The sequence below is a fragment of the Acanthochromis polyacanthus genome, chromosome 14 (genome assembly GCF_021347895.1).
Source record: "Acanthochromis polyacanthus isolate Apoly-LR-REF ecotype Palm Island chromosome 14, KAUST_Apoly_ChrSc, whole genome shotgun sequence".
Taxonomy (NCBI): domain Eukaryota; kingdom Metazoa; phylum Chordata; class Actinopteri; family Pomacentridae; genus Acanthochromis; species Acanthochromis polyacanthus.
This window is the reverse complement of record NC_067126.1, coordinates 12,377,730-12,405,330: the sequence shown is the minus strand read 5'-3', so window position 1 is coordinate 12,405,330 and position 27,601 is coordinate 12,377,730. Positions and strand designations below refer to the sequence as shown.

Below are 27,601 nucleotides of genomic sequence, written 5' to 3'. Positions count from 1 at the left end.
ACTTTATGTTCTTTCATCTGCTTGGCAATGGTCAATGGAACAGATACAAAAACATTATACAAGTAGATTTACTGCCAAGATTATAGGGTTAACATATGGTCTATAAGGATTCAGTGTTTGTCAGTTTCAGTTTTAAGATTAAATTGCTATACAAAGGAATATAGGACAATGAAGTGGTTTGAAATCGGTGCAGATCTTAAAACTCTGTTTCCCTTTTACTGTCTGCTCACTGAGCTTTATAGCATCTTCAAGGAATGCTAATGATATTTTCTAAGACAACTGAATGGTCAGTGGATCGTGTTTTAGTACATATTGATCTGTTATCTGGAACCTGACTCTGAGCAGCGTAGAAGTTCAGCTTAAGTTACCATGGTAAGAAATTAACCACTGTCGTAGAGTTAAACCTAAATTAACCTTGCTAACCTCAAATCCTGCTTCATAGTACCAGTCTTAGCTCTCCATATCTTTGTAACCTTCACCAGCTTAGTGTTTATGAAGCTTGCTGTTTGCCTTTGCACCCTGCCTTTGTTATGTGCTTAGGTTCTCTTTCTGAACTTTGACAATATCAGCTAAAGTTTAGTGAAGTAGATGTCTTCCAAAGCAGAGGAATAGTCAGGTGGCAAACCCAGACAAGAACTTGTTGAAACCAATCTCCTCTGCTTTCATGGAAGCAAATGCACTAAACATTTTGTGCAATCAAATCAAACAGTTTGTCCTTATCAAAGTTCAAAAGTGAATTCATTCATTAATTCTTTGAGACTTGATTGAAGTCTCAAGGAATCACTGAGGCCAAGCCCTCATTTACGATGATGTCGAGAGTACACTCAACAGGTGTAAAAAGGTGACATTCAATAAAACAACAAAGAAAGAAGCACAGTTAAATACAGTCACACTGTCAAAAAAATTTCCGTTAAAAAACGGAAAAAGTACTGGTAATTAATTGCCATTACTTTTTCCGTTATTCTACGGACACTGCCGTAAACCCTTATAACGGATATTTCCGTATATTTACCTGACTTCTTCTGTATCATTTACGGACACTTCCGTCAATCGTAATATGGATAATTCTGTACTTTTGCAGTAGTTTCTCCGTTTTTCAACGGACACTTCCGTAAACCTTTATAACGGATATTTCCGTATATTTACCTGACTTCTTCTGTACAATATACGGACACTTCCGTCAATCGTAATATGGATAATTCCGTACTTTTGCAGTAGATTTTCCGTTTTTCAACGGATGCTTCCTTAAACCTTATAACTGATATTTCCGTAGATTTACCCTACTTCTTCTGTACCATATATGGACACTTCCGTCAATTTTAAAATTGTGTACAGTTCAAGGCCTTTCCCTTCAACATCCCCCAATCTGAATAAACCAAAGATATTGAAAGAGAACAGTTATTTATTTTGTTTTGTTCAAACAGTTGTATGTATTTGCTCCAATTTCTTAAATAAACATAAACATTAACGTTCCAACAACATACAACTTCTCTATTAAAAAAAAAAAAAAAGTGCAACAAGTTTTCTATAAAACATTAGTGCAGCAATACATATCCATGAAATTGAGGTTATGGTGCCAATCGTCCATAGTTAAAGACATTTCAGGAAAACGATAAAACACTGCATTTGCCATTGCTGTTGCTGGTTTGCCTCTCAGTGGAAAATGAGGAACCCCCTCCAGGAGGAAGTAGAAATCTACCCCTCCAACTCCACATTCCACACTGACAGACTCAGTTCTACCAGTTGTTTAGCAGTGACAAATATCACTCAACTTCCCTCCACTTGAACATGGGGGATTGGAACCCATAGAATTTATGCTGTGCTTATTTTTACATAACCCCTCCACCACCTGTATATCATACAAACTGAATGGAGACATTTGCACAAAAACATAAAATACAATAGAAAATAATGGAGCTCCCACTTTGAAGTTTATCAAGCATTGTCATTATGTTCAGTTGCCTTATTTAAAACTTTTTCACAATGGAAAATATTTTCCGGACTATTGAGCGCCTTCACAAACATCCCACTAGGGATGTCCTGATTCAATCACATGGCTCCAAGTTCGTCCTCAATCAAACCTTTAAATTTTCTGTAAAATATACATATATTCAGATATAATATTTAGTTATTTACAGAATTTGGACCTAAATGTTAACATTTCCTACATTTTTATTATGGTTCAGTGTAATCAAATTTATATTAGTTATTTCTTCAAAAGTACTTTAAAAAGTACTTCTTAAAGTTTAAATTTACAGAAAAACTTCCTGTATCTTTATTACAGAAAATATCAAATACTTGACATAAATACTTGATGCTTGAAAATATCAAATACTTGACATAAATACTTGATGCTTGAAAATATCAAATACTTCATATTCATTCAAATACTTCATATTTATATTTTCAAGTATCTGATTGGGACTCACTATGGTTTCAAAAATCGAATGACTGACTCGGGGACAACAAAAAACAAAAAAAACAACGGGCCATCCCTGGCACCATCACCATTTGCCACTGTTGATGTCGGCTCACCTGTCACGTGCAAAATGAGAAGCCCCCCCGGGGAGACGCAGAAACTGTCCTACAACTCCCCACTCCCCATTCTCCACATTGACAAACTCAGCCCAATTTTAAACCCTGCTGTGGCAAAGATCAATCTCCTCACCCAAGTCCCTCCACTGAACTTAGGGACACAACTGATTTGTTTAGGACATACAGTATTCACAAAATAATGACCCTGCAGAAGAAGAAAGTCACCCTCTCGACTCACAAAGTGTGTGGTGAGCTCTAGAGGTTCAAGTGCAATCAATATTGAGGACAGTCATGTAAAAGAACATTTATATTATGGTAAAAGACTGTTTTACTTCAGAACTCCATTTTTTTGGATTCACCTATTCAAACAAATATTGTGTATGCATGTGTGTGTTACTTTCAGTCCACAAAGTTCTGTTTTGCGCTTCGAAAAAAGCTCAAATCGCCCATTCAGATTCCTTCTGCTTGCATTCGAACTCCTTAAGCTGAGTCACCAGCCTGGACACCTTTGGAGGAATGCCGGTCTGTTTCTTCCCGGTCACCTCAGCCTTGGAGCCTCGCTCAGGATTGATCCCAAAGAAAACCCTGAGAATCAATAGAAATATATTAGCCACATATGTAACTACTGTACTTGAATGGCAAAGATGTGGGGGAAAAAAAGTATCTGAACCCTTTGAACTTTTTGCCATATTTCAGGCTTTAAACGTAAAGATATAAAATTGGAATTTTTTTTGTTAGGAGTCAACACAACAATTGTGAAACAACTGAAGTGGAAGAAAATGTTAACCTTGTATGCAATCTGAATTCTCGCGGTATTTGTGAGTTCACAAATGACGAGAATCCATCTTGCCATGGTAATCTCACAGAATGCTGCATTATTTAAACATTTGATGTTGCAATGTTGATCTTCAATCATGCTAACTAATTCTATGTGTGATAAAGAGTCAGTGAGTGACTTGAAATGTCGCTGAACTAAAATCTGTGTGCAGTTGCCTTTATTAAACCTTTTTCACTATGGAAGACATTTCATGGACTAATGAGATCATTCATAAATAAGTATCAGTTTTATATTATTCAATGATAGAATACGTGATTTGGTCAGTATTCGTATCTGAATACTGAATTATAAGTACCCATACTCTTACCAGTTTTGAAAAAACTTGTGTCTGTGCAACCCTATCAGCAGCGCAAAGTGGGTCAAATATGATGGTTCATTTACATTATCTATACTTCAATCTGTACTGAGTACTGTATGGAGTGTTTAGTCTATCACACTGTTAAATTTACCTCTTTCTTGGTGAAAAGTTGTTCAGGGTCTTCCTTGAAGTATTTTGCAATGCCACAGACCAGCTGTATTGGACCTTCACCAGTCTTCATTCCTTTTGAGTCAAGGAAGTCAGTAATGCCCTTTTCCTTTTTGGAAAGTTCCTGTTGAAGATTGAAGATGTTACTTTATTGTGTGCAGGTATACAAGAATATAAATTATTTTGGTTTTGCTTCCTCAAGACAGTGCAGCCGCATAAAACAATAATGACAGTGATAACACACCTGTGCCAGCTTGTCTTGTACGGAGAAGCCAAGGAGTTTGGATGCATGGTCAAAAAGGTACGGAACATCAAACAGGAACGGCCACTCGTCCTTCATGACACGAACATCTGTTTCATTGTTGATGGTTTCACGCTGGAGGGGATATGTCTCACTCATCAATTTTCGAACCGATGACTCCTAAAAATATAAGACAACAGAATATTAATGCAAATACATTTCTGTGAGAAGTCAAAAAAAACAACAAAAAAAAACAACATTTAATAGCTGATCTGCAAGTTCACAGTGCGTCCAATTGTACTTTTACTTCTATATTACTCAATCAAAAAGTTCTCCATAAAACACAAGTAAATAATGTTAACAGACCCACCTGAAGATCACTGGTTTCGAAGGCACGTTTCAATTCTTCTTGTTTAGACAGCAGGTCTTCCCTCGACACTGTCTCCTCAATGACAGGATCCCACTCCACACATCCATACCGCGCTGAACTTCTGGACTTTCTCTTTGTTGGACCTTCATCTGCTGCTCGTGTCTTCTGTGAGCCCTGTGGCCTTGCCATATTTTCAACTCTGTGTTCCAGCTGGCGAAAGAGAGTTTCTGAACCATCTTTTGCAAATGGTTTATTTCCAAATGGCTCTGTCAGCTTGAAGGAGGCAGGATATTGCCCTACAATCATACTTGCGATTTCCCTCAGCTTTTGTCTACCAGGTCTTCCAGGGTGTTTATGGAGGTAATCATCAGCAATTATGCGAACTATTTCTCTCCTGTGTTTCCCCATTATGTACTTCTTTTTATGCAGGTAATCCATGACTTTAGAGGAAATTTTGTGCCATGGTACAGAATAAGTCTCATGGGTTGGGGAGTCTGCCGTTTCAAGTGATGTTGGGGGCAGATGAAAATGCTTTCGCTGAGGTGTAGATGAGCATCCAGGTGAAGAGGGGCCAGGTGAAGAGGGGCCAGGTGAAGAGGGGCCAGGTGAAGAGGGGCCAGGTGTAGAGCGTCCAGGTGTAGAGCGTCCAGGTGTAGAGCGTCCAGGTGTAGAGCGTCCAGGTGTAGAGTGTCCAGGGCTTGTGAACTGTGGTGCAGCTTGTGAATCTATAAATACACATATCTCCATAAATGAACCACATCAACAATGTTGCCAATTAATTTATAAGAAAAAAAATTATTAGGCAAGTTACTGTACATTGAATAAATTACATATTTCTAAATCAAATGTGTTTTTAAATCAAATTTGTCAAAAATTCAAATAGTATTTTTGGGGTTACTATTTGGATGTTAACTTGAGTGTAATATGTCACAATGTGAGCTTATGTGCCATTTTATCTATTTCACAACAAAAACATTGATTGACTGTTTCCGCAGTCAATCAAATAGGATGAACCATTTATGCCATAGTATGTAAAATAAATAACCCAATAACCCTAAAAAATATAAATTATATTTACACACTGCCAATGGCAGTTTGCTGTCTGCCAAGACCCTTAGGGAATGAGTAACCTACAAGTGGAATCAAATGGATCCGCAATTGTCTATTTGGATTTATTTGTACACTAAAGTGCAATTCAGAAGTTGAAGTATGAAATTCAGTACTGTGCAGAATTGGGGAGTGTGAGTAAAAAAAACCCACAAAAATCTTACCTTCTTGTAAACCTTGGATAGCTCTGACGAATCGTTTGCACTGAATGAGTGGCAGAGTGTCTTTAATCTCCACAGCATCCACAAGGGCCAGGTCATCTACCGATAGAACTCCTAATTCCTCCAGTCTAGCCATGAGGGCATCCATCTGGTCGCTACCGAGTGATGGCATGGCTTTCTTAACTACATCTTTTACAAATTCCATGTTGGTGTGTGTTTAAGTGGAATCAGCCACCTTGCACCTCTCTGGTAAGAAGAAAGTGGATAATAATCATCAAGTGTGCTCAGATTACGGCAGGTGAACTGGTCAGAATCTTTTTCATGAACTCCATAGAGTCCAAGCTCAGGTATCCAGCTGGCAGTTTTCCCTCGAAGCAAAAGTAGGACAGTAGTTTCATTTTTTACAAAAATGCTTGCTATTTGTCCTAACTGTAGTTGTCCTTTGGTATATCTCAGTAAGACAAGCATACCATTTGCATATGTAGTGCCTTTAACCTGGACCTTCTCTGTGACAACTGAGTTACTTGAGTTCAAATCAAATTCTTCAACCACTGTCTTTATGTTCTGCTGATAGAGCTCTGGGTAGAACCGTGTAGAGTCCGAGACATGAACCTGGGGCCCAAACAAAGTACCAGTAGACTGATAAGCCTGAAACAACTGGTGTCGATCAGCCAGAGACTTTGTTACATTTATGAAGTTTTTGCTTGCCCTGATGCACCTTTTAAAATAAGAATGCTTTGATTCAAAGCGCATAGTCCATGTATGTATGAGTGGACCAAATTGTAAAGTCAAGTCTGCATAGTGCAGCAGATAGTGATGTTTCGGTCTAAGTGGAATTCTTGGGAATAGCTCTTGCCTCAACTCCACATAAAGTTCAATCAGTCCCTTCATAAAAGCAATCTGTGACTCTGAGAGCCGAGGTGCACACACAAATTCAACAAGCTCTCTAAGAAGTAGTACCAGTTCCCATACTGCATTGTCAGCATCTTTAATTCTGTCATGCACTAAAATAGGCAAGAATCTCAAAAGCCACCTGTTTTGGGCTGCATGCCCTCCAAGCCTTGCTCCTGTAGTGGGAATCATATTGAGCTTGTCACTGGTTTCACTGGGGAATGAGTGGAGTCTTTCATTAAGAAGCTCATAGCTGAACCACTTTTCTGTTTTGATTAAGAACTTCAAGCAAATTGCTAAATCATAATCAACAACCCCTTCGAACGTGTCATGTGCCAGACACGGAGGTAGCCCTGGTTGACAGACATGGAAGTTAGACAGTTTGTTGAAAACACTGTTACGTTTCACACCATGATGAGTGACTATATCATCGTTACTTTCCAGAAGCTGCACAGTCTCTTTGTAATCAGCTGGATTTCTATGAGTGAAAACTGTGAGAGGATTAGACTGAAATTCCTTTTTTGTTGCTAAACAGTATCTACAGAAATATTCTGCTGAGCTGAAATTTTCTGTGAAGCCACCAATCATGTGGGAACCCAGATTGTCTCCCATTATGCATGCAACAGTGCCCTTATATATCTTTCCACCAAAAGATATGCCCTTTTCCTCCAGCATACACAAGTCTGACACAAGCTTATTGAAAACCTTATCAATTCCAAAATATTTACAATCTTTCTCTGCACAGAGTAATGCCAACTGTATTTGATCAACAGTTGATCGCTGATGTGGATGAAAATTTCCTAGAGTGAAGTAGACACCTAAAACTTTATGCTTTGTCTTGGCAGACCCCAACGGATTAGCGACTTCAAACGCATCCTGAAAAAGCATGACCTTTAAACAATCTGGGTCTGAGGAAAACATGGCATTATTTTTGATAGCCCACCCATCATTGACATCAGAGAGGACATCATCTTCAACATTAGTACTAGAACTGTGCGGCTCTATACCTCGCTGTTTAAGAATTACTCTGAGGGTTTCCAGCACTGGAATGTAATGATAATGTCTCTTCTCCCCATTGCTATTGCGACCGAGATAGACCTCAACAGGCTCAACATAGTCATAGTGTGCCTTGTAATATTTCAGTCTTCTGTGCTGTGTAGTTAAAGGACCGTTTTCATGTAAAGCCTTGTGCATAGGGCTCTGCTCATATAATCTATTCCCAAGACATGTTAATGTCTCCTTTGGAACACCATACTGCTCAAGTTCACGAGCTAGCACATCCATTGTATATTCCTGTTGAATATCACTGAGAGTTCTCATTTCATTTACCATTTCTGTTATTGTTGAGGCTGGGACCAAATATTTAGCCTGCAAACCCAAGTAAAACTGAGCAAGACTCTCTGTGTAATTGTCTTTCTGTTGATCACTTTCAAAATTATCACTGTGTCCTGTATCTACATTAAAACTTTCAGGTTCTTCAGGTTCTATGTGTGATCCTTCACCTTGCAAAGACTGTTCTGTGACTTCACATAAATGTACAGGGGCTATCTTGGTAACATCCCACCCTTTATGGTATCTGGACAGATGTGATAAAAAAGATGACTTAACATTAAATGTCTTAGAGCATCTATCAAAGGGACACATTACAGTCAGACCCTCTTCTATATGACCACTCATATGACACCTAAGACTTTTCAGATCACCATATTCACTGCTGCAAAAAATGAATGAGCACTTTAACTGTACAGACACATTGCGGTTCCATGTTTGAGTGCTCCTTCTGTCTACATGTGTTCGTGCCATATGCACAGCAAGGCTATTGTATGTGCTAAGCTTCCTTCCACAATCTCTGTGGCCACATAAAAAAAACACATTACTATTATTTCTGTGTGCTCTGCAGTGTTTCAAGTAATCCGTCGAAGATTTGGCATTAAAGCCACAAATGTTACAAGCCAACATGTTTAAGAAGAGATAGACATCTAGCCTTCAAAATAGCATAAGCACGCCAGGTATTATGACGCGTTTCGCCGACGATCAAGCAAAATGACACACACGCACCTCCAAATGCAAACAAAGCCACCACAGAGTGATCCGTGAACCCAACATAGCTTCAGACTGGATGAAACACACTGAGCCCCTGACTAAAGTAGACAACCACACGAAGCTAACAAATGCAAAAATGTTTACTCTGCCGTATGACATTGATTTCTTGCACGGCTCGGCGCACGCGGGCGGTGCAGCTACACCGGAAAGATATGGGAAGTCTGGGGAGACCGCGCGCCCATTAGCGGGCTAACACGGACTAATGACTCATTAATGACCCACGTTTAACAATACCGCACACATTCAAGACACGATACTTACTAGACTACCAACTGACCAACAAAACCAGTTTAGTGTGTGAGGGGGCCAGGGGGGACACAATGGTCTTGTTGGTCCTAAATCGCGCCAGCTAATGCTAACGAAGCGAGCGGCTACTGGCTGCTACTACTACTACATAGCATGCTAACTGCTCGGCTCGGATGCCACTAAGCTATCATTTTAACATTAACACTCTTCCATATACTTTATATATTTTTTAAAAAATAACTCATTGCACTAACCCCTAAAATAAAATGAACCAACGATAAATTATCTTACTTTTCACCGAGGGAACGGGGGCTGTCTGACTAGCAAGGGGAGCTAGGACAGAAAGCCCGCCAGCCAGCCAGACACATCCATCCATCCTCTATACACCGCTTTATCCTCATTAGGGTCGCGGGGGGTGCTGGAGCCTATCCCAGCTGACTTGAGCGAAGGCAGGGGACACCCTGGACAGGTCGCTGGTCTGTCACAGGGCTACATATACAGACTAACAATCACACTCACACCTACGGGCAATTTAGAGTAACCAATGAACCTCAGCATATTTTTGGACTGTGGGAGGAAGCCGGAGTACCCGGAGAAAACCCACGCATGCACAGGGAGAACATGCAAACTCCATGCAGAAAGATCCCAGGCCCAACCTGGGATTCGAACCGGGATCTTCTTGCTGCAAGGCGAAAGTGCTAACCACTACACCGCTGTGCAGCCCACCAGCCAGACACAAATAAATGGAAAATTAACTCAACATTTATATTTTGTTTGAGAAATTGGACTCGATTCCAGTTCATTAAACACACAACCAACCTTTCTCCTCCAATGTGACGCTAAAAGCCAGGGTGTGTGAGCAGGCGGGCAAACAGGCAGACGAGCCGAGGCGAGTAATGGCCGACGCTGAGCAGGTGCTGAGGGAAAAACTACCCATGATGCTTTGCGAAACGGAAAATGTTCTGTATTGTATTTAACAGACCGGTTCCGTCACAATTTCACATGAAATATGTCCGTTATTTTACGGATTTTTTTTACAGTGCACATTCAGAAGCAGTATCGTCAACAATCATGGAATTGAACTAGTCACGAGATATGGCTGCACCAAGCTTTAATGTTCCAACTATGTATGTCTGAAAAGCTAAAAGCAGTATTAGCACCTGCAGTGTAGGTACTGTGTGTGACTTCAAGTGTTAGCCAACTGCTTGAGTGAGTTGAATAGTTATTTTGAGATAAATTAAAGGGAAGTGATGTATTGTGGCTTTTTGACAATCAGTGTTTTCTAGATACACAGAAGCCAATGCCTGTTTCAGCTGCTAGAAGTGGCCAGCCAACCTTTTTATACAATAAGGTGTTGGGTTTTGTTTTCCTTGTCTTGGACAAAAGTGCATCCACATAGGTTGGAGACATTTCCATTGTGGATTTGGAAGCATTTATTTTGAGATAGCCCATGGTTTCCCAACAAAATTAATTGATGTAGGTTCAAAAATCAACTTAAAAAAACCTGCCTCATTTTGCGAAGGTCCCTCTAGTGCCACGGGACTTTGGACATGGCATCTCTTGAGGTGTTCTGTGGTGTCTTGAACTGGGATTTTGGCCATTGATCCTGTGGTTTCTGTGAGTTGCACTGTGGTGTCTGTGGATCAGGTTTGTTCTGGTACATTATGAGGATGAGACTGGAGAGTTTGGAGGCTGAATAAACATCATGGGGTTGTGAGCTGATCCTGAGAAGTTTTTGGGGTACGGTGGGTCACATTGCTACTGAAAGAGGCCATCAGATAGTGCTGTTGGGTAGTCAATGTCAAAGTAACATCCATAGTAGTGTCAGGACCCAAGATTTCTCAACACAGCTTTGTTTTTTAACAACATGATCAATGTTACACAGTCAACTTGCCAGTGGTTTTAATGCTGTGGCTGATTGGTGTTTTGTTAGAATCCTACAGTGTATTCTCATGGGAAACTTTGTTTGTGATGGAAGTTACACACTGAACACTGCACAGTAATGAAATCTGGAGGGCTGTTAAGTGTTTCACTGGTCGCAGCCTCAAACGACCTTGTAGTCGTTTTCCTATTCCTATTTCAACTGAAATAGTGTTGAACCAAAGACCTTCTTTTTAACGAACAGTCTGAATTAAAGTCTTAGCCCATATTTCCATCCAGGGTCAGTTTAAGTTTAATTCCCTGCTGTCTGAAATGTAAATCTGGAACTTCTCCTATTGGGATGGTAAAACCTACAATGCCACCCCAGAAATGTAATTTAATTTACATTTCTGAATCGCAGTACATCAGAGGCATCACTTTAATATATTTCTTCAGCTTGCAGGCTGCAAAGTGATAAGGAGGCGACTTCACACTGCTAATCCTCCTTATGTAGGTCACATGGCTCAACTCGGCAGCCGTTAATTCGTGAATTACTTGGTGGGGTTTGGCCACTGCTGTCATAACTCATTGCTGGTGGCACACACTGGTCGTCTGAGTAAATCTGTAACCCATGGAGACCAGCTAAAAAATTACACATGAACAGCACAATTATGGAGGGAACAAAACACTGTTAGATTGTGAATTTCTGTCTGTTCTGGGCCTGATTTTGTTGGTGAATCCCAAGTTTAAGCACTAAAAGTGACAATGTACACATAAATCTGTACATAACATTAAGGTGTGATAGTATAAATTACTTTATTTAATCATTGGATAAAAATAATCAATAGATTATATTAAGGTGTCAGCTATTACCTGCAGTGCTGTTTGTATCTTGGATTGGGATATTTGTTAAATTTTATTCCTCTGTTTGTCTTTCTTTGCAATGTTATCTGTCATATCTTCACTGAGCGTTGTCTAGTAATGACATAAAATGCTTGGAAAATATTTTAAGTGATCATAAAAAGTGAAAATTTAGTTTCTAAAAAGCTTGTTTTGTCCAGCAATAGGTTGAAAATTCAAATATATTTAGTCATAAAAGCAGCAAATATTTAACCTTTTATGGTGTTTTTTTATGCTTTTTGTTATTAAATGAGTCATCAAGTATCCAAATTGTATTAAATTAATTATTCCATTATTTTATCTCTGATGTATTCAATTAATGAATAGTTTTAGCTCGACCTCTGGTAACAAATTTGTTATGGTAGACATTCATCTCCTTGTGGATTGCCCAAAGCTTAACGGTAACTACTTTCTGCAGAACTCTAACCCTAATCATAACAATAAATCTAGTCATAATTCTAACCTTGGTCGATATAGCAGGTCTTAAGCCTAAAATTGTTTCTTAACTTGTAGAGAGTGAATGTTTGTCCCCACAAAATGACAGCTTTCAAGTATGCAATCTTCTCCATTATTGTGGTTGAATGTACTGAATGGCACTGGGAAATTTACAGTATTAATACAGTTTGGACAGAAATTTACTCAAATTCTAATATTTTAAGATCTGGAATTCTGATTTTCATGAGCTACAAGCCATACTAAGCAAAAGGAAAACAAAAAAGAGACATGCATATATTCTATTTTCATTATATGTAAAGTGAAATATTTCATGTCTCTTTTTGTTTACCTTTTTGAAATAAATTATGTATAAAAATGAGCTTTTTCAGAATATTCTAATTATTTGGGATGTACCTGTTTAGAACTCTGGATAGAATCACTCACAGTTCTCTATAGAATTATTCCAGATTGTACACATCTTTAAACTGTATACCTGATCTTGTTGTGAACCCATTTATTTTACTCTCCAAAGCCATAGTGCTTTGAAACATGTTTCAGATTGTTAACCTTTCTACCGAGTGCTCAATTTAGACTTTTGTTTCCGGTAATTTACATCACTTTGATAATTGTCACAATGGATTTTCTAGTTCCCAAATGGTAATTAAAGAGAGGTTGTTGTTTTTTTGTTTCCTTTTTAAATATGTGTTTAGGACATTTTGTGGTTTTATTGAAGGACAAATGGGAGATACATGGAAAGAATCAGGGGAGTGATTTGCTCTTGGGTGTTTAAACCAATGTTGCTATTCAGCGCATCAGCGCTGTGTGATATACACCCAAATCACTTAGATATCAGATTTTCACAAGTAAAGAGCTCTAGTTGCAACCTTAATTGATGCTTTCCAGATCACAAAAACTCACCTGAGCTCCACTGTGCCTGCTCAAGATCGGACTAAAAGCACATTTACCCTGTTACCGTTCCCTGAGGTGTGAGCTGAATCTATGTCAACTAAGTGCTGAGTGGTTTGTTCTTGATTTACTTTGGTGCGATGCTTGTGGTTGCGATTGTGTGTTTATATGCTATAAATAATTCCAACACTATAGCTATGTGGTACGGAATTCTCCAAAAATCTCCTAAATACCTCCTTAGAAAGTTTCTACTCACCTTCTGTGCTCTTCTCTTTAGCCCTTCATCTTTCTTTATCTCTCCCCAAAATACATCCCCTATGTATGATTTCATGCACCTGCAACCTGAATGAAACAGAGTGCAGTATTTTATTCTTAAAGGCATCTCTTTGATCCACTGTTGCACACCTTAATAGGCTGAAGGAGGCTGTGTTCTGTCTCAAGACTTACTGTAGATCAGAATCAGAGTAAATGATGGCAAAGTAACACTCAGCTCTGGTGTGTTACATCTGTTTCTTCACTAAAGCATCTGCTATATAGTAATGCAGCCATTGAGTGTTTGGAGAATTGCTTGTTAAATGGAAGGAAAAAATAGGAAAACTGTGGTGGGTTTGATGAAAATGCATCATTTGGTAACAGCAGTAGCATCTTTTGTAACATGTTTTTCCAGGAGAGGGTGCTGGTACTCTACTTTATTCACAAAACAGCAACAAAGCAGAGTTGATTTCACTTAAATTAGATCCAACAGGTTCAGTTCTTATAAATTTTGGTGGATGTATGTTTAATAGAAATAATGTGGACTTTTTAGATCTTTTCTGCATTAAAGATGTAAAGTAATAGTAGAAGAAAGATGCAATAATACTGACAATTAAGCTTTTACTTAGTATTTTACATGCATTTTACCTGTATTTCTTTACCTATTAATTATATTTTTGACTGCCAGTCTGAATAAATAACATTTTTATTGCAGTGAAATCAAACATTTTGATCTTCTCTGCAACTTCTCTGCAGAGATATTTAACTCTTGATAATTTGTATAAATGATCAATATTGCAGGAGAACAGAGCACAGAAAGCACTTTGTCCAGAATGCTTGAAATGTCAGAATGCAGAGTGAAAGATATAAAGTAATAGCAACAAATGCAAAGAGACTGATAATTCAGCTTTTATTTAGTGTTTTGCATGTGCTTAACCTACATGTTCTTTACTTATTTATTTTTGACTGCCGGATCCCTAAATCTGGACGAATAACATTTCTATTGCAGTGAAATCAAAGACCTTTATCTCTTAACTCGTTATAATTGACATAAATAATCAGTATTGCAGGAGAATGGAACACAGAAAGAGCTTTGTCCAGAATGCCTGAAATGTCAGAATGCAGAGTTTTTGGGTGGGTCTTCAGGAAAGATGTAAAGTAATAGCAACAAATGCAAGAACGCTGATAATTCAGCTTTTACTTAGTGTTTTGCATGTCTTTAACCTACGTTTCTTTACTTGCTCGCCCTATTTTCGACTGGCCAATCCCAAAATCTAATGAATAACATTTGTATTGCAGTGAAATCAAAGATTTCATTATATTTGACATAAATGATCAATATTGCAGGAGAACGGAACACAGAGATTTTTCCTGAATGCATGAAATGTCAGAGTGCAGATGATTTTTTTAATGCTCCGGACAGTTAAAACAGCAGCAGGTTTACCGTTCCTCCATCCTCCTGTGATTTCATTTACCATATGTGCTCCATAAAAGGTGTCAGACCTCATACTTCTACATTTCTTCTCCACTGATTTTCGTACGTGATCAGTTTCCCCGTGACAGACGTTTATGGATTGATTTTATGGCCCCAGTGTGTTCATGAAGCTATAGAGACATGAGCATTGTAGCAGCTCAGCGGCTCGATAGCAAACACCCGGCTCTGCCTCCCATTTAAAGCATCATCACTCTGTTGCTCACCTTTTGCTGTGGTTCTGTAAATCAAATGTCACTCTTTTGCAAATGGGTGTTTAGTGTAAGAGAACACCTCACACTCATATCCACACAGCCTGCTGGTTAATGATGCTTTCAGGCTGCCGACTCCCCCACCTCCATCCCTCCCTCTCCCTCTCTCTCTTCCTTCTTTCTTCCTTATTCACATCCAGCCAGGCTGACTGGAGCCTCCACCGGCCAATCGGCAGCCTGCATCCCACCCCTGTCATCAGCCAGTGCTGGAGGAAGGGATTGGCTCGTGCGATCTGAGCTTGGAAGGCAGATGAAATGCCAGGTTTGCTCTGCCTCTGGGGATAGCCAGGCTGCCTTATAATGGGATCCAACACTTGCTCGACTTTTGGGCAATAACAATTCATCATCAGGAAAACTCACCAGGATTTCCACCTGTGTCTTTTTTCTTTTCTTTTTTTTCTTTTTCTTCCCCAAAAATCTGTTGCTCTGGTGTGGTTCTTTGTGGTCTACCTTCATGTGGAGACTGGGCTCAGTCACTCCCCTGTCCTCCTCATCCTCCATCCTCCCCAGAACAGGTTGATCGATTTCTGCCCCAAAGAGCTGCTTTTTGGAACCTCACACCTCCATGTACGATAACTTGTACCTGCATGGATTCGAAGACTCGGAGGCGGTGAGTTGGAGGGGTGTCTGACACTTGTGAACCGTGCGATTGTGTGTCGTGTCGTGGCTTGCTCGCTTGATACCTCCCCCCCCTCCAACACACACACACACGCACACTGCATAAACACCCACGGAAAACGCCGAGACTCGAGTGGGCTGCACTTTTCTCGGGGGAGTTACGAGAGGTTGGGGGAAGGGTGTGCATGAGTGTGTGTTTGAGTCATGAAGCTTCTCAATCAGGCAACTGTACAGTTTTCTCACAGCCAGATGACTGTTTCTCCTCCTGTCTGGGCTGCACAAGTGTTTCTTTACTGTCTCAACATCCAGTATTCCTGCTGCTCAGCTCTGTTGGTGAGCATTGTGTTCCCAGCATCACTATCTTCTGCCTCTCCCTTTATCACTTCCCACTGAACATCATCAAGGTTTACTGAGGAGATCAACAAATACAATCATTATCATTCATCACAGCCGTCTGTGTGATGTGCTGTTTCATCTGCGGAGAAACATTCCCTTGTTGCTAAGTATGAATTTTCATCTTTACTACATACAGGTGCTGGTACACAGACCTTTTGATATAAACATTAATATTGATAGAGAGAATGGGCATCCATGGCAAGAAAATGTGTTGAAGCAGCAGAAAAATGCTTAGAAAGGCAATAATTGTGACAGCTGCTGCCGGGTGGAGGGGATGAGGGAATCCCACTGAGGCAGAATCTGTCAAGACCTTTCTGTAACTCCACCTAACACACTGGCTGCCTCCCGGAGATGAAAAGTGGAGCAAATTTTTGTGCACATTGAGTTCAATCCAGAGTAAATTTCATGGGCATGTTCTGTCATTGCAAGAAAGAGGAAAAATAGTACTTTTGTTGGTTGTGTTTTGGAAAAATTAGCAGATTCTTGTCTGGTTTGGTCCTGTCAATGTGATGTTATTATTCTTCAATTTCATTTAGCAGACTCTTTTATCCAGAGCCACTCAGGTCTGAGAGTAGATACAACACAAGCAAGGATCTAGTCAGGAGAAAACAACCATGATAAGTGCTGTAAAACAAGTTCAAGTATGATAATAGGACCTTGGATTATAGAGATGTTTGTCTTGCATCTATACTCTATGCAACCATTCAGCATCTCAGTCCAACACAACAGGCTGTGATTTGCAGCTTTATCGCCCTCAATGTTTAGTTTCAGGGATTTGTTCTCATTCAGTCTCAAGAACTTTTTAGTGGCTGATGGTAACATTTCCTGGTTCAGAATTGGGTTTTCAGTTCTTCTCTACGATTTTGGATGAAGGTTAAGGTCTGTCGAGGTGATGTCTAGTCAAGTCCTTCCACTTTATACTGAGAAAGTTGTTTCTTTAAGGGTCTTATGTTATCTAGATATTGTTGTGTCCATCATGAAGTTAAAGCCACAAAACAGAAGTATACATGATGGCGAAAGTGTCACATACTTTTGGTCATCTGAGTTCGAGTTTAATGCACAGCAACCATTGATTTGACAGTTCATTATGGCCATTTGGAGAAAAGAAAAACAGCTGAATTTATGTGAAATTGACCTTATATCTGAACCTAATTTGATTTAAACATCTGAAACTTTCATACTGAGCTTCTGTTTGCCATCTGAACAATCTGAACAATTGTGAAGTGTGAAATTCAGTTATTTTGCACATTGAGAGTGAACTTGGCTCAAACTTTAATCATACTTTCTACTTTTATTAAAGAATCTGACATTTTCTCACAGTTTTACGATGTTCTGGACTCATGATCCATACCTGTCCAGGCCATCCAAGCTGTTCTCTGAGTCCTGGATGCCCAAAATAACTCAAACCTCAAATTTGCTTCTCTATATGTGTCTGATGGTAAAGCACAATCCAGACATTCTTTCTGTTTCCTGTTGATTCAGCTGTTGTTTTAAGTGCAATTGTTCTATTATGAGTCTGAATAACTGATTAGCCTCTATAGATTGTCTGTAAAATCCCTGTTTTGTAGAAAACTGTCTTATTGAACCTACCAAGATGTTACACAACTGAAATAATTCATAACTACTAACTTAACTGCCGGTTTCATTTATGTTTTTGGTTTCAATCAGTCAGTGCCTCCAGTCACGTTTCTTCCAGTAAAGTGGGCATATTAATCTGTTTTTGGTGCACTTTCTTGTCACTTATTGGCTTCAAACTGAGACAACCATTGTTCCACATTGTTCCATATTTAGAGCCATTCTGGTAGCGCTACAGGAGACATCTGAGCCTCTTACTCTCCTCGTGGTTTGCTATCAGCACTTGTCATTAGCTTGTGGGTGTCTGGTTTTTTTCGGAAGTGAGACTTTTATCCAGGAACTTCTGAGGCAGCAGGCAAAGAAGCTAATGCGTTTGTGGCATCCTTAACCGATAATGACCCGTAGGCTCATTGTGACTCATTTCCAGTTGATTTTCTGGTAATGTGTTAGAAGATAAAGCCACATGAGAACATTGTTTTGTGCACTGACCATCTGTAAGATCTGTGTGTTTTTAACACAGTCTTGTAGTGCAGTTTAGGACTTTCTCACCTTTGTAAGTTTGGTTTTGCAGTAAAAATTTATTGCCAAGCTGCCTGTGAAAATGATTTTTTCCTTGCTTTATACAGCTGCACATTTTCATCACCAGTGTCAGTCAAGTCATACTGTAGTTGTAGAGAAAAGTCCAAAAGAACAAGTGTACTGCTTAAAATCAGCTAGAAATGAGCTATTTAAGTGCTATTTCATCACTTTATTTACTTTAATAATTGCCTCACAGAATGAGAACTTTCATTTAAGGGGGCTTTATCCAGTTTTTGGAATAGAATATCCTTTATTAGTCCCTCAAGGGGAAATTTGCAGGATTTGATTGATATAATACTTGTAACATGAATTGCAGTTCTCCTTAATATTATCAAGAGGAAAGTTAAACATAGATGTTAGTGGTAGACATTTCCATATTAATATCTTAAATGCAAAGCAGGTCTCCTTCCCCGACTTGCAGCAGTGATGTAAACCACTTACTACAGCTCTGCATATAAACAGTGTTGTTTAATGTGTGACTCACCTTTACAACAGCTATTATGTAAAATAAGTCTAGTAAACCTGTTGCACCAGCTTATAGTAATTGTGCTACTGCAACTGCAAGAGTTTGTGTATTTCTAAAGTCTGAAGTTTTAGAATGAAATAGTAACTGGTGTTTTGTGAGTTGAAGCCCCATGTTTGAAGATGTTTAAACTTCAACCTTCAGGCTGCTGGTTGCACTGATGGCTGCTGCAGAGAGACTGAATGCTTTTAGTCTCACAGGTCTGATAGGCTCAGAGGTCAGGGGAGGAAAAAGGATGGAGATGGGAGAGCAGACCGAGCTTTGGCGTCTGAGCAGATAAGCTTTGAGTGTCGCACGATGGACTCAAGACTGGCCACTTGACACTGTTAGATAATGACCCACAAACAGCTCATTGTCGGTGTGTGTTTGTGTGTTGTTACAGAAAAGAAGGGGAGGCTAGTTGGCAGAGTTGTTGCGAGTGTCTGTGCACATGATAGTAACTCTGGGAATATTTTTAAATGCCTTGCGCTCTGAATGACATCATCTTTGCTATTTGTGCATTCATAGTTTTAGTGATGTAAAAGTCAGATTTGCAAATTTTTGTTGTTGTTGTTTTTTAGATATTGTCTACCTCATGGTTGTAAAGATGTGAGTAGATAATAATAATCATGTTTTTTTTTGTAGTCTATAGCCAAATTTTCTTCAATTTTTGCGAAAATCTGCTTTTGGTTACTGCTGAGATGATTGCTGCTACATTTGTTAAGAAACAAACATTTATCAAAACACACTTTACCCTGTAAGACAATCTCTAATTTTACAATATGTCTTTCTTTTTATTTGACAAAATTTACATTTGCAAATGCCTGTTTTTTTTATTTTTTATTTAATACGTTATTGAAAATATTAAATTCAAGTTCAATGCTGTACATATATTATACAATTATATGCAATTAGTGACAGCAGAAAATTAAGTATTGGCTATGTAATTTTAGTTTCACCATGGCATCAAACATCTTGTATGATTAGTTCAGAAGTTTTCATGACAATGTTAAATGAATGCGTATAATAACTATAAGCATCAACAATCTGTCATTTATGCATGTAAATATCCTTCAGTAACTTTAAAGCCCCATAAATACTGAGATCTCATGTAAAATTAAGTCTGGAAAATATATTTTATTATGAAAATTACTATGTTTTTACAAGATGGTTAATTTTTGTTATTTTAAAATATTTTTTGACACCACAACTGCTAGAAAATTCCATTATCCCAGTGTAGTTGCTCCTCTCAGCTTCTTAAATGTGAGCTCATGCTGCATTTTTTATTTTATTTCATTATAAGTTCAGTTGTTTTGCTGTTTGTCAGACAAAATAGTCAATTTAAAGAGTAACCTAGGGCTTCTGATACTGTTTCCACATTTTCTAATTTACACTATTAACTGAGAAAAATAGCCATTATAATAATTGGCTACATTCCTAACTCTGATATCCTTTTTTAGACAGGACTATAAACCAGTCTCTATGATGAATGTAAAACTGTACTTGCTGTTTCTGAACAGTTAAACATTAAGCAGGTGTTCATCTATAGTGGCTGGTGGTTTGGTGCTTTAATTTTCCTTTTCTCTCTCTAGCCCTCAAGTTATAGATTTCATTTGTAATGAGACAGTAAATAACAGTAATTTGTATCAAGGAAAGACTCCCCTGGCTCTGAATGGATCATTAGCAGAGACGCCTGGAAGCCCTGGACAAAGGTATTAATCCTCACTGTCCGGCCTGGCAGGTTGATTTCAGAGACTTACTGCAGTACAAATCCTCTGGTACACATTTTGGCATTTATTTTCATTAAATTATTGATACGTAGTGGTGTCGCTATGATATTTCACCCAGTACATGGAACAGGTTGTCAAAAATGCTTCCAGTTTCAGGACTAGAACATGCTTCTTCTTATTTGATTCAATTTGTCAGAGTAGTTTTCACTTTGGATAGTTGGAATTTTGACCAAAAAATGAATTGTATATATGCTTTTCTTACTCTCTTGTTTGGTGAAAAAGTTTAGAAAGATGCCACTGTAATACATTATGTGTCACTGCCATTAGTCAAGCATGTAATTGATTCAGTATTGACAGACTTACAGGACACACATACATTGTCATACATATACAGTGGGTACAGAAAGTATTCAGAGCCCTTGAAATTTTTCACTCTCTGTGTCATTGCAGCCATTTGCCAAAATCAAAAAAGTTCATTTTATTTCTCATTAATGTACACTCAGCACCCCATCTTGACAGAAAAAACAGAAATGTAGAAATTTTTGCTAATTTATTGAAAAAGAAAAACCGAAATATCACATGGTCAGAAGTATTCAGACCCTGTGCTCAGTATTGAGTAGAAGCACCCTTTTCAGCTAGTACAGCCATGAGTCTTCTTGGGAATGACGCAACAAGTTTTTCACACCTGGATTTGGGGATCCTCTGCCATTCTTCCTTGCAGATCCTCCAGTTCTGTCAGGTTGGATGGTGAACGTTGGTGGGCAGCCATTTTGAGGTCTCTCCGGAGATGCTCAATTGGGTTCAGGTCAGGGCTCTGGCTGGGCCAGTCAAGAACGGTCACAGAGTTGTTGTGAAGCCACTCCTTTGTTATTTTAGCTGTGTGCTTAGGGTCATTGTCCTGTTGAAAGGTGAACCTTCGTCCCAGTCTGAGGTCCTGAGCACTGTGGAAGAGGTTTTCCTCCAGGATATCTCTGTACTTGGCCGCATTCATCCTTCCTTCAATTGCAACCAGTCGTCCTGTCCCTGCAGCTGAAAAACACCCCCACAACATGATGCTCCCACCACCATGTTTCACTGTAGGGATTGTATTGGGCAGGTGATGAGCAGTGCCTGGTTTTCTCTACACATACCGCTTAGAATTAATACCAAAAAGTTCAATCTTGGTCTCATCAGACCAGAGAATCTTATTTCTTATAGTCTGGGAGTCCTTCATGTGTTTTTTGGCAAACTCTATGCGGGCTTTCATGTGACTTGCACTGAGGAGAGGCTTCCGTCGGGCCACTCTGCCATAAAGCCCTGACTGGTGGAGGGCTGCAGTGATAGTTGACTTTGTGGAACTTTCTCCTATCTCTTGACTGCATCTCTGGAGCTCAGCCACAGTGATCTTTGGGTTCTTCTTTACCTCTCTCACCAAGGCTCTTCTCCCACCATTGCTCAGTGTGGCTGGACGGCCAGGTCTAGGAAGAGTTGTGGTCGTCCCAAACTTCTTCCATTTGAGGATTATGGAGGCCACTGTGCTCTTAGGAACCTTGAGTGCTGCAGAATTTCTTTTGTAGCCTTGGCCAGATCTGTGCCTTGCCACAATTCTGTCTCTGAGCTCCTTGGGCAGTTCCTTCCACCTCATGATTCTCATTTGCTCTGACATGCACTGTGAGCTGTAAGGTCTTATGTAGACAGGTGTGTGCCTTTCCTAATCAAGTCCAATCAGTTTAATTAAACACAGCTGGACTCCAATAAGAAGCAGAACCATCTTGAGGAGGATCAGAAGAAATGGACAGCATGTGAGTTAAATATGAATGTCGCTGCAAAGGGTCTGAATACTTCTGACCATGTGATATTTCAGTTTTTCTTTTTTAATAAATTTGCAAAAAATTTCTACATTTCTGTTTTTTCTGTCAAGATGGGGTGCTGAGTGTACATTAATTAGAAAATGAACTTTTTTGATTTTGGCAAATGGCAGCAATGACACAGAGAGTGAAAAATTTCAAGGAGTCTGAATACTTTCCGTACCCACTGTATATATAAATATATACACACACAATGAAATTACAATTTGCAATTTGCCATGTTCTAATTATAATACAGAGAAAGAACACAGCGCACCTCTGTCTCTTTCTTTGTCGCATGTAAACATCAGATTGTGAAAGAATATGCGAACATGCGAAACATGTGTTCTGCTGTGGATGATAATTGGATGAGATGGAGACCCAGAAGAAAGGAGAAGAAACTGATGAATGGGGCGGAATTTGAAGCAATACATCATGCCTTAGTCGTGATGTCAAACAAGCCTTTGCAAGCATGTTTCCTGCTCCCATGAGCTTTTACCCCACTGTTTGTGTGTATGTGGGTGTGAACGTGAACCACAGATTGGACGTTTTATGTATAAGATCATGGAAAAATGGTAAAATAAAGCAGAAACTGTTGGCATGAAGTCACAAACACCCTCTTATTCAAAGTATCATTGTGCTGTTGTGTTTAATTCAGTTGGAACCAATGAAACTTTGACGAAATCATGAAAAAGCTCACCAGCACCAAAGTATGAATACATTGTATCTGCATAGATTTGCCCATTCAGTACATAAAACAGAGAATATTAGAGGTACAAAAGTGTCAAAAGTTTTAGGACACTTTCCCATTCAAATAAAGTAGAACCTGTCGTACAACTTTTGACAGGGGGTGTATCTACCAAATTTGGTACACATATGCAGCACATCAGGCTGAACAAAAAAGTCAGTGACAGCCACATTCCAAACCCAACAGGAAGTGAGCTATTTTTGCGTTGAATGTCAGATTTTGTCCATTTTTCCTTTTTTTCTAGAGCGAACTCCTCCTAGGGGGAAACTCCAATTCACCTCAAATTCGGCCAGTACATACAGGAGGCCTTAATGATCCAAAGTTATTAAAATCTTTTTCCAAAGTCAAAGGGCGTGTCCGTGGCGGCCTCTGGAATTTTGATCCTTTGCCATGAAATTTCAAATGCTGTGTAAATGCCCTGAACATGCTCCAATCTGCCTGAAACTTTACATGTATGATCAGAGTCCTGCCCTGATCACGTCCATATGATGAAATACACCCCCTGTCAAAAGTTGTAGGACAGATTCTACTTTATTTGAATGAGACAGTGTCCTAAAACTTTTGACAGGGGGTGTATATGAAATGTTCCTCCGATGTGATGAATGAAGTTGGCGTATCTGTGTGTCCTTTATGGATGGATGCTGTTAATGGCTTGTGTTAAACAGTATGTGGGGAGCATCCATTGGGGCAACAGAGTGTGCTGTCATCTGCTCGGTAAACATTTGTGCTGAAGTCCAGTTTATCACCCCATTTGGCTGAGTTCGCAGGACTACCAACATCCACCAGCTGGCTTTCTGGGCCAAATTGAAAGCAGAGGCCACCTGAATTGATGAGCTGGTGTGGCTGCACAAAGCAGCTCCACAGTGTAATCAATCACATAGCACATAGGAATTTAAAGAGACTGTCATGTTAAGCAAGATCTAGTTGAAAATCAAAAGCCAAAATTAACTTTGAGTTATCAGTGCAAGGATCTGCCTTTTCAGACTGAGATTTTGTTGTGTTTTCTCACTATGATCGGTTGTTATAAGGAAGTTAACAGGCTAAACTAACAAACACAGGGTTAAGATAATGTACATCAATCAGCCAGCATTAAAACGACCCTCCTGTTATTATCTAGTTCCCACTCGTGTCTTTAAAACCGCTGTGACCCGTTGGGGCATGGGCATGAGATCTCTAGTGATGTTTGGCACTGGCAATGTATCCTTTCTGTTCTGTTCTGTTTTCATTCTATTTCTTGCTAGATGGGAGCTCTGTGGCTCATGCTTGTTCCAGTGCATGCCATGGACATTCGATTGGATTGGGATCTGGAAAGTTTCAGCCCTATCTTCCAAAAAAATGGGGTTTATGTACAATTTAAGTGACCTTTCAATTATATTTTGAGGGAAACGTATTTTCTGCATGATTACATTTGTTAGTGACTGTGACAGGTTCGCTGTCCGTGGGTCCACTTAATACACACACGCCCTGGTTGTCGAGGGAATATTGTTTATTACTGTACTACTTAAAGTTCTCCGCAGCCCGGTGCGCAGCCTCCGCTGCCTCTCAGTCCCCGCGGTCTCCGCTGTCCCACAGTTATGCAGCCTCCGCTGTCTCTCCGCTGCTCCTCAGTCCATGCAGCCTCTGCTGTCTCTCCGCTGCTCCTCAGTCCATGCAGCCTCTGCTGTCTCTCCGCTGCTCCTCAGTCCATGCAGCCTCTGCTGTCTCTCTGTCCGCCCGGCTTTTATCCTCCGCTCCGGCTGCTACTGCAGGGATAATTAGGTCAGCCAATTACCATCACCTGTGCCAATTACCTTGACGCTGCTTCCATGCTCTCCTCCACACCTCTCTCCCCTGCAGCTGAGCTCTCCCACGCCCGTCGCCACATATCCCCACCGCCCGACTTAGGCCGGGGAGCCATCCGGCCTAACCAACTCCCCCCCCGGCTCCAAGGAGCGGGAGAGGAAGTCAGCCACAGCCATCTGCGCCCCCGGCCTATGAATCACTGTGAACTTAAAAGGCTGTAGGGCCAGATACCACCGTGTGATTCGGGCGTTGGTATCCTTCATGCGATGGAGCCATTGGAGAGGGGCGTGGTCCGAACAGAGGGTGAATGGGCGTCCCAGGAGGTAGTAGCGCAGGGCCCCGACTGCCCACCTGGTTGCCAGGCACTCTTTCTCCACCGTGCTGTAGCGAGCCTCCCTCTCAGACAACTTGCGGCTGATGTAAACTACAGGGCGGTCGACGCCCCGCACCTGCTGGGACAAAACAGCCCCCAGCCCCCTGTTCGACGCATCAGTCTGCAGGAAAAAAGGGAGAGAGAAGTTAGGTGTGTAGAGGAGTGGCTCCCCACAGAGGGCCTGCTTTATTCTCTCAAACGCCCGCTGGCACTGCTCCGTCCACTGGACCGGATCTGAGGCACTCTTCCGGGTCAGGTCGGTCAAGGGGCTGGCCAGGTCCGAGAATTTAGGTATGAACCGCTGATAGTAGCCTGCCAGCCCCAGGAACCGCCGTACCTCTTTTTTGGACTTGGGCTGCGGACAGGCTGCGATTGCTGCTGTCTTATCCACCTGTGGGCGCACCTGCCCGCCGCCCAAGTGGTGACCCAGATACCGTACCTCCCTCCGTCCAACCGCGCACTTCTTTGGGTTGGCCGTCAGCCCCGCCTGTCTCAAGGACTCCAGCACCGCGGCCACCTGCCGCACATGCGCCGCCCAGCTGTTACTATGGATGATAACATCATCCAGGTAGGCGGCCGCATATGCTGCGTGCGGCCGCAGCACCTTGTCCATGAGACGCTGGAACGTGGCTGGGGCTCCGAACAACCCGAACGGAAGCGTCGTGAATTGGTACAAACCGTACGGAGTGGAGAAGGCCGTTTTTTCCTTGGACTCCGGTGACAGGGGAATCTGCCAGTAGCCCTTGGTCAAATCCAGTGTGGTGAAGAAACACGCAGTGCCCAGCCGATCCAGGAGCTCGTCGACCCTGGGCATGGGATAGGCATCAAATCGTGACACGTCATTCACCCTGCGGTAGTCCACACAGAACCGTATAGACCCATTCTTCTTGACGACAAGAACAATGGGGCTACACCAGGCACTGTTTGACTCTTCTATCACTCCCATCTCTAGCATTGCTTTCAATTCCTTCTGAACTAATTTTCTCTTATGTTCAGGCAGTCTGTAAGGTCGTGAAAAAACCCTCACGCCTCGGGGGGTCTCGATGTGGTGCTGTATGAGGTCTGTACGCCCTGGCAGGGGGGAAAACACATCAGCAAACCGCTCCTGCAACATGGCAATGTCGGCTTTTTGGGACTGCGAGAGGTGGTTTTCAACAGGGAGTGAGGTGGAATTGCCCGGCTTTGGAACCTCAGGCCCTAACTCGTCTCTCTCTTCAACTACAGTCACCAAAGAAGCCGACTCCGCCTCTCTCCATGCTTTTAGGAGGTTGAGGTGGTAAATCTGTGTTGCTTCTCCCCTGTCAGAGCGTGCCACCTCATAATCCACCTCCCCTACTCGTCGTGTGACCACGAAGGGCCCTTGCCACTTGGCGAGTAATTTCGAGCTAGAAGATGGGAGTAATACAAGTACTTTGTCTCCCGGTGAAAATTGTCTGAGCTTGGCCCCTCTGTTGTACAGGCGTTGTTGTCGTTCCTGGGCCTTGAGCAAATTCTCACGTGAAAGCTGTCCCAGTGATTGGAGTTTTGCTCTAAGGTCCAGGACGTACTGTATTTCATTCTTACTTGGGCTTGGACCTTCCTCCCAGTTTTCTTTAACCAGGTCCAAAACCCCACGTGGCTTCCTGCCAAACAACAGTTCAAAGGGAGAAAATCCCGTGGAGGCCTGGGGCACCTCCCGCACTGCAAACAACAGAGGGTCCAGCCATTTATCCCAATTGCTGCTCTCCTCGTGAATGAACTTACGAATCATGTTCTTCAAGGTCTTATTCAGACGCTCCACCAGACCATCGGTCTGTGGGTGGTACACACTTGTCCGAATCGACTTGATGCCCAATAATTCGTAAAGTTCCCGAAGTGTTCGTGACATAAACGAGGTGCCCTGGTCAGTCAGAATCTCTTTGGGGATTCCAACTCGGGAGATGACCTGAAACAGTGCTTGTGCAACACTCTTTGCAGAGATGGTGCGCAACGGCACTGCTTCGGGATATCGTGTTGCGTAATCCACTAGGACTAACACAAACCGATATCCTCGTGCGCTCCGGTGAAATGGCCCGATGAGGTCCATGCCAATTCTTTCAAACGGAACCTCTATCAGTGGTAATGGGTGCAAAGGCGCCCGCGGGATGGCCGGTTGGTTCACCAACTGGCATTCAGGACAAGACGCACACCACCGGCGTACGTCCTCCCGAATGCCAGGCCAATAGAATCGGGCCATGACCCGGTTGAGTGTTTTTTCATATCCCATGTGACCAGCCATTGGGTTGAAATGTGCCGCCTGGAAAACAGTTTCCCGGCGGCCCCCCGGCACCAACAATTGGGTGACTATACTCTGTGTCTGAGTGTCACGAGTCACTCTGTATAATCTGTCTCTGATCAATGAAAAGTGTGGATATGTAGGTGCTGTGCCCGGGTGTACAA

General features: G+C 41.2%; 2 protein-coding genes across 8 annotated transcripts in view; one reads left to right on the top strand and one right to left on the bottom strand.

The window, feature by feature from the left end:
• cacnb4a (calcium channel, voltage-dependent, beta 4a subunit) overlaps positions 1-27,601 on the top strand; it is an 81,049-nt gene that overhangs the window by 9,492 nt on the left and 43,956 nt on the right. Inside the window, exon 1 of one of the 6 annotated variants that reach the window (XM_051958940.1) lies at positions 15,244-15,664. The exons of the other annotated variants lie outside the window; for them this stretch is intronic. Within the exon in view, the coding sequence (XP_051814900.1) occupies positions 15,620-15,664 (45 nt within the window). The 5' untranslated portion in view covers positions 15,244-15,619. Of the gene's footprint in view, positions 1-15,243; positions 15,665-27,601 lie in introns of those variants that run through there. 6 annotated transcript variants of the gene reach the window in all.
• Positions 1,385-9,965, bottom strand: LOC110971352 (uncharacterized). 2 transcript variants are annotated; one of them, XM_051958973.1, is made up of 6 exons: positions 9,250-9,965; positions 5,722-5,964; positions 4,451-5,175; positions 4,084-4,260; positions 3,823-3,963; positions 1,385-3,120 (listed from the first exon to the last, which is right to left on the bottom strand). In XM_051958973.1, exons 2-6 carry the CDS (start codon positions 5,921-5,923, stop codon positions 3,097-3,099), a joined length of 1,269 nt encoding a protein of 422 aa, XP_051814933.1. In that variant the 5' UTR covers positions 5,924-5,964; positions 9,250-9,965; the 3' UTR covers positions 1,385-3,096. The 2 variants fall into 2 exon arrangements, with proteins under 2 accessions (XP_051814933.1, XP_051814932.1); XM_051958972.1 differs by having other exon boundaries at positions 9,778-9,965.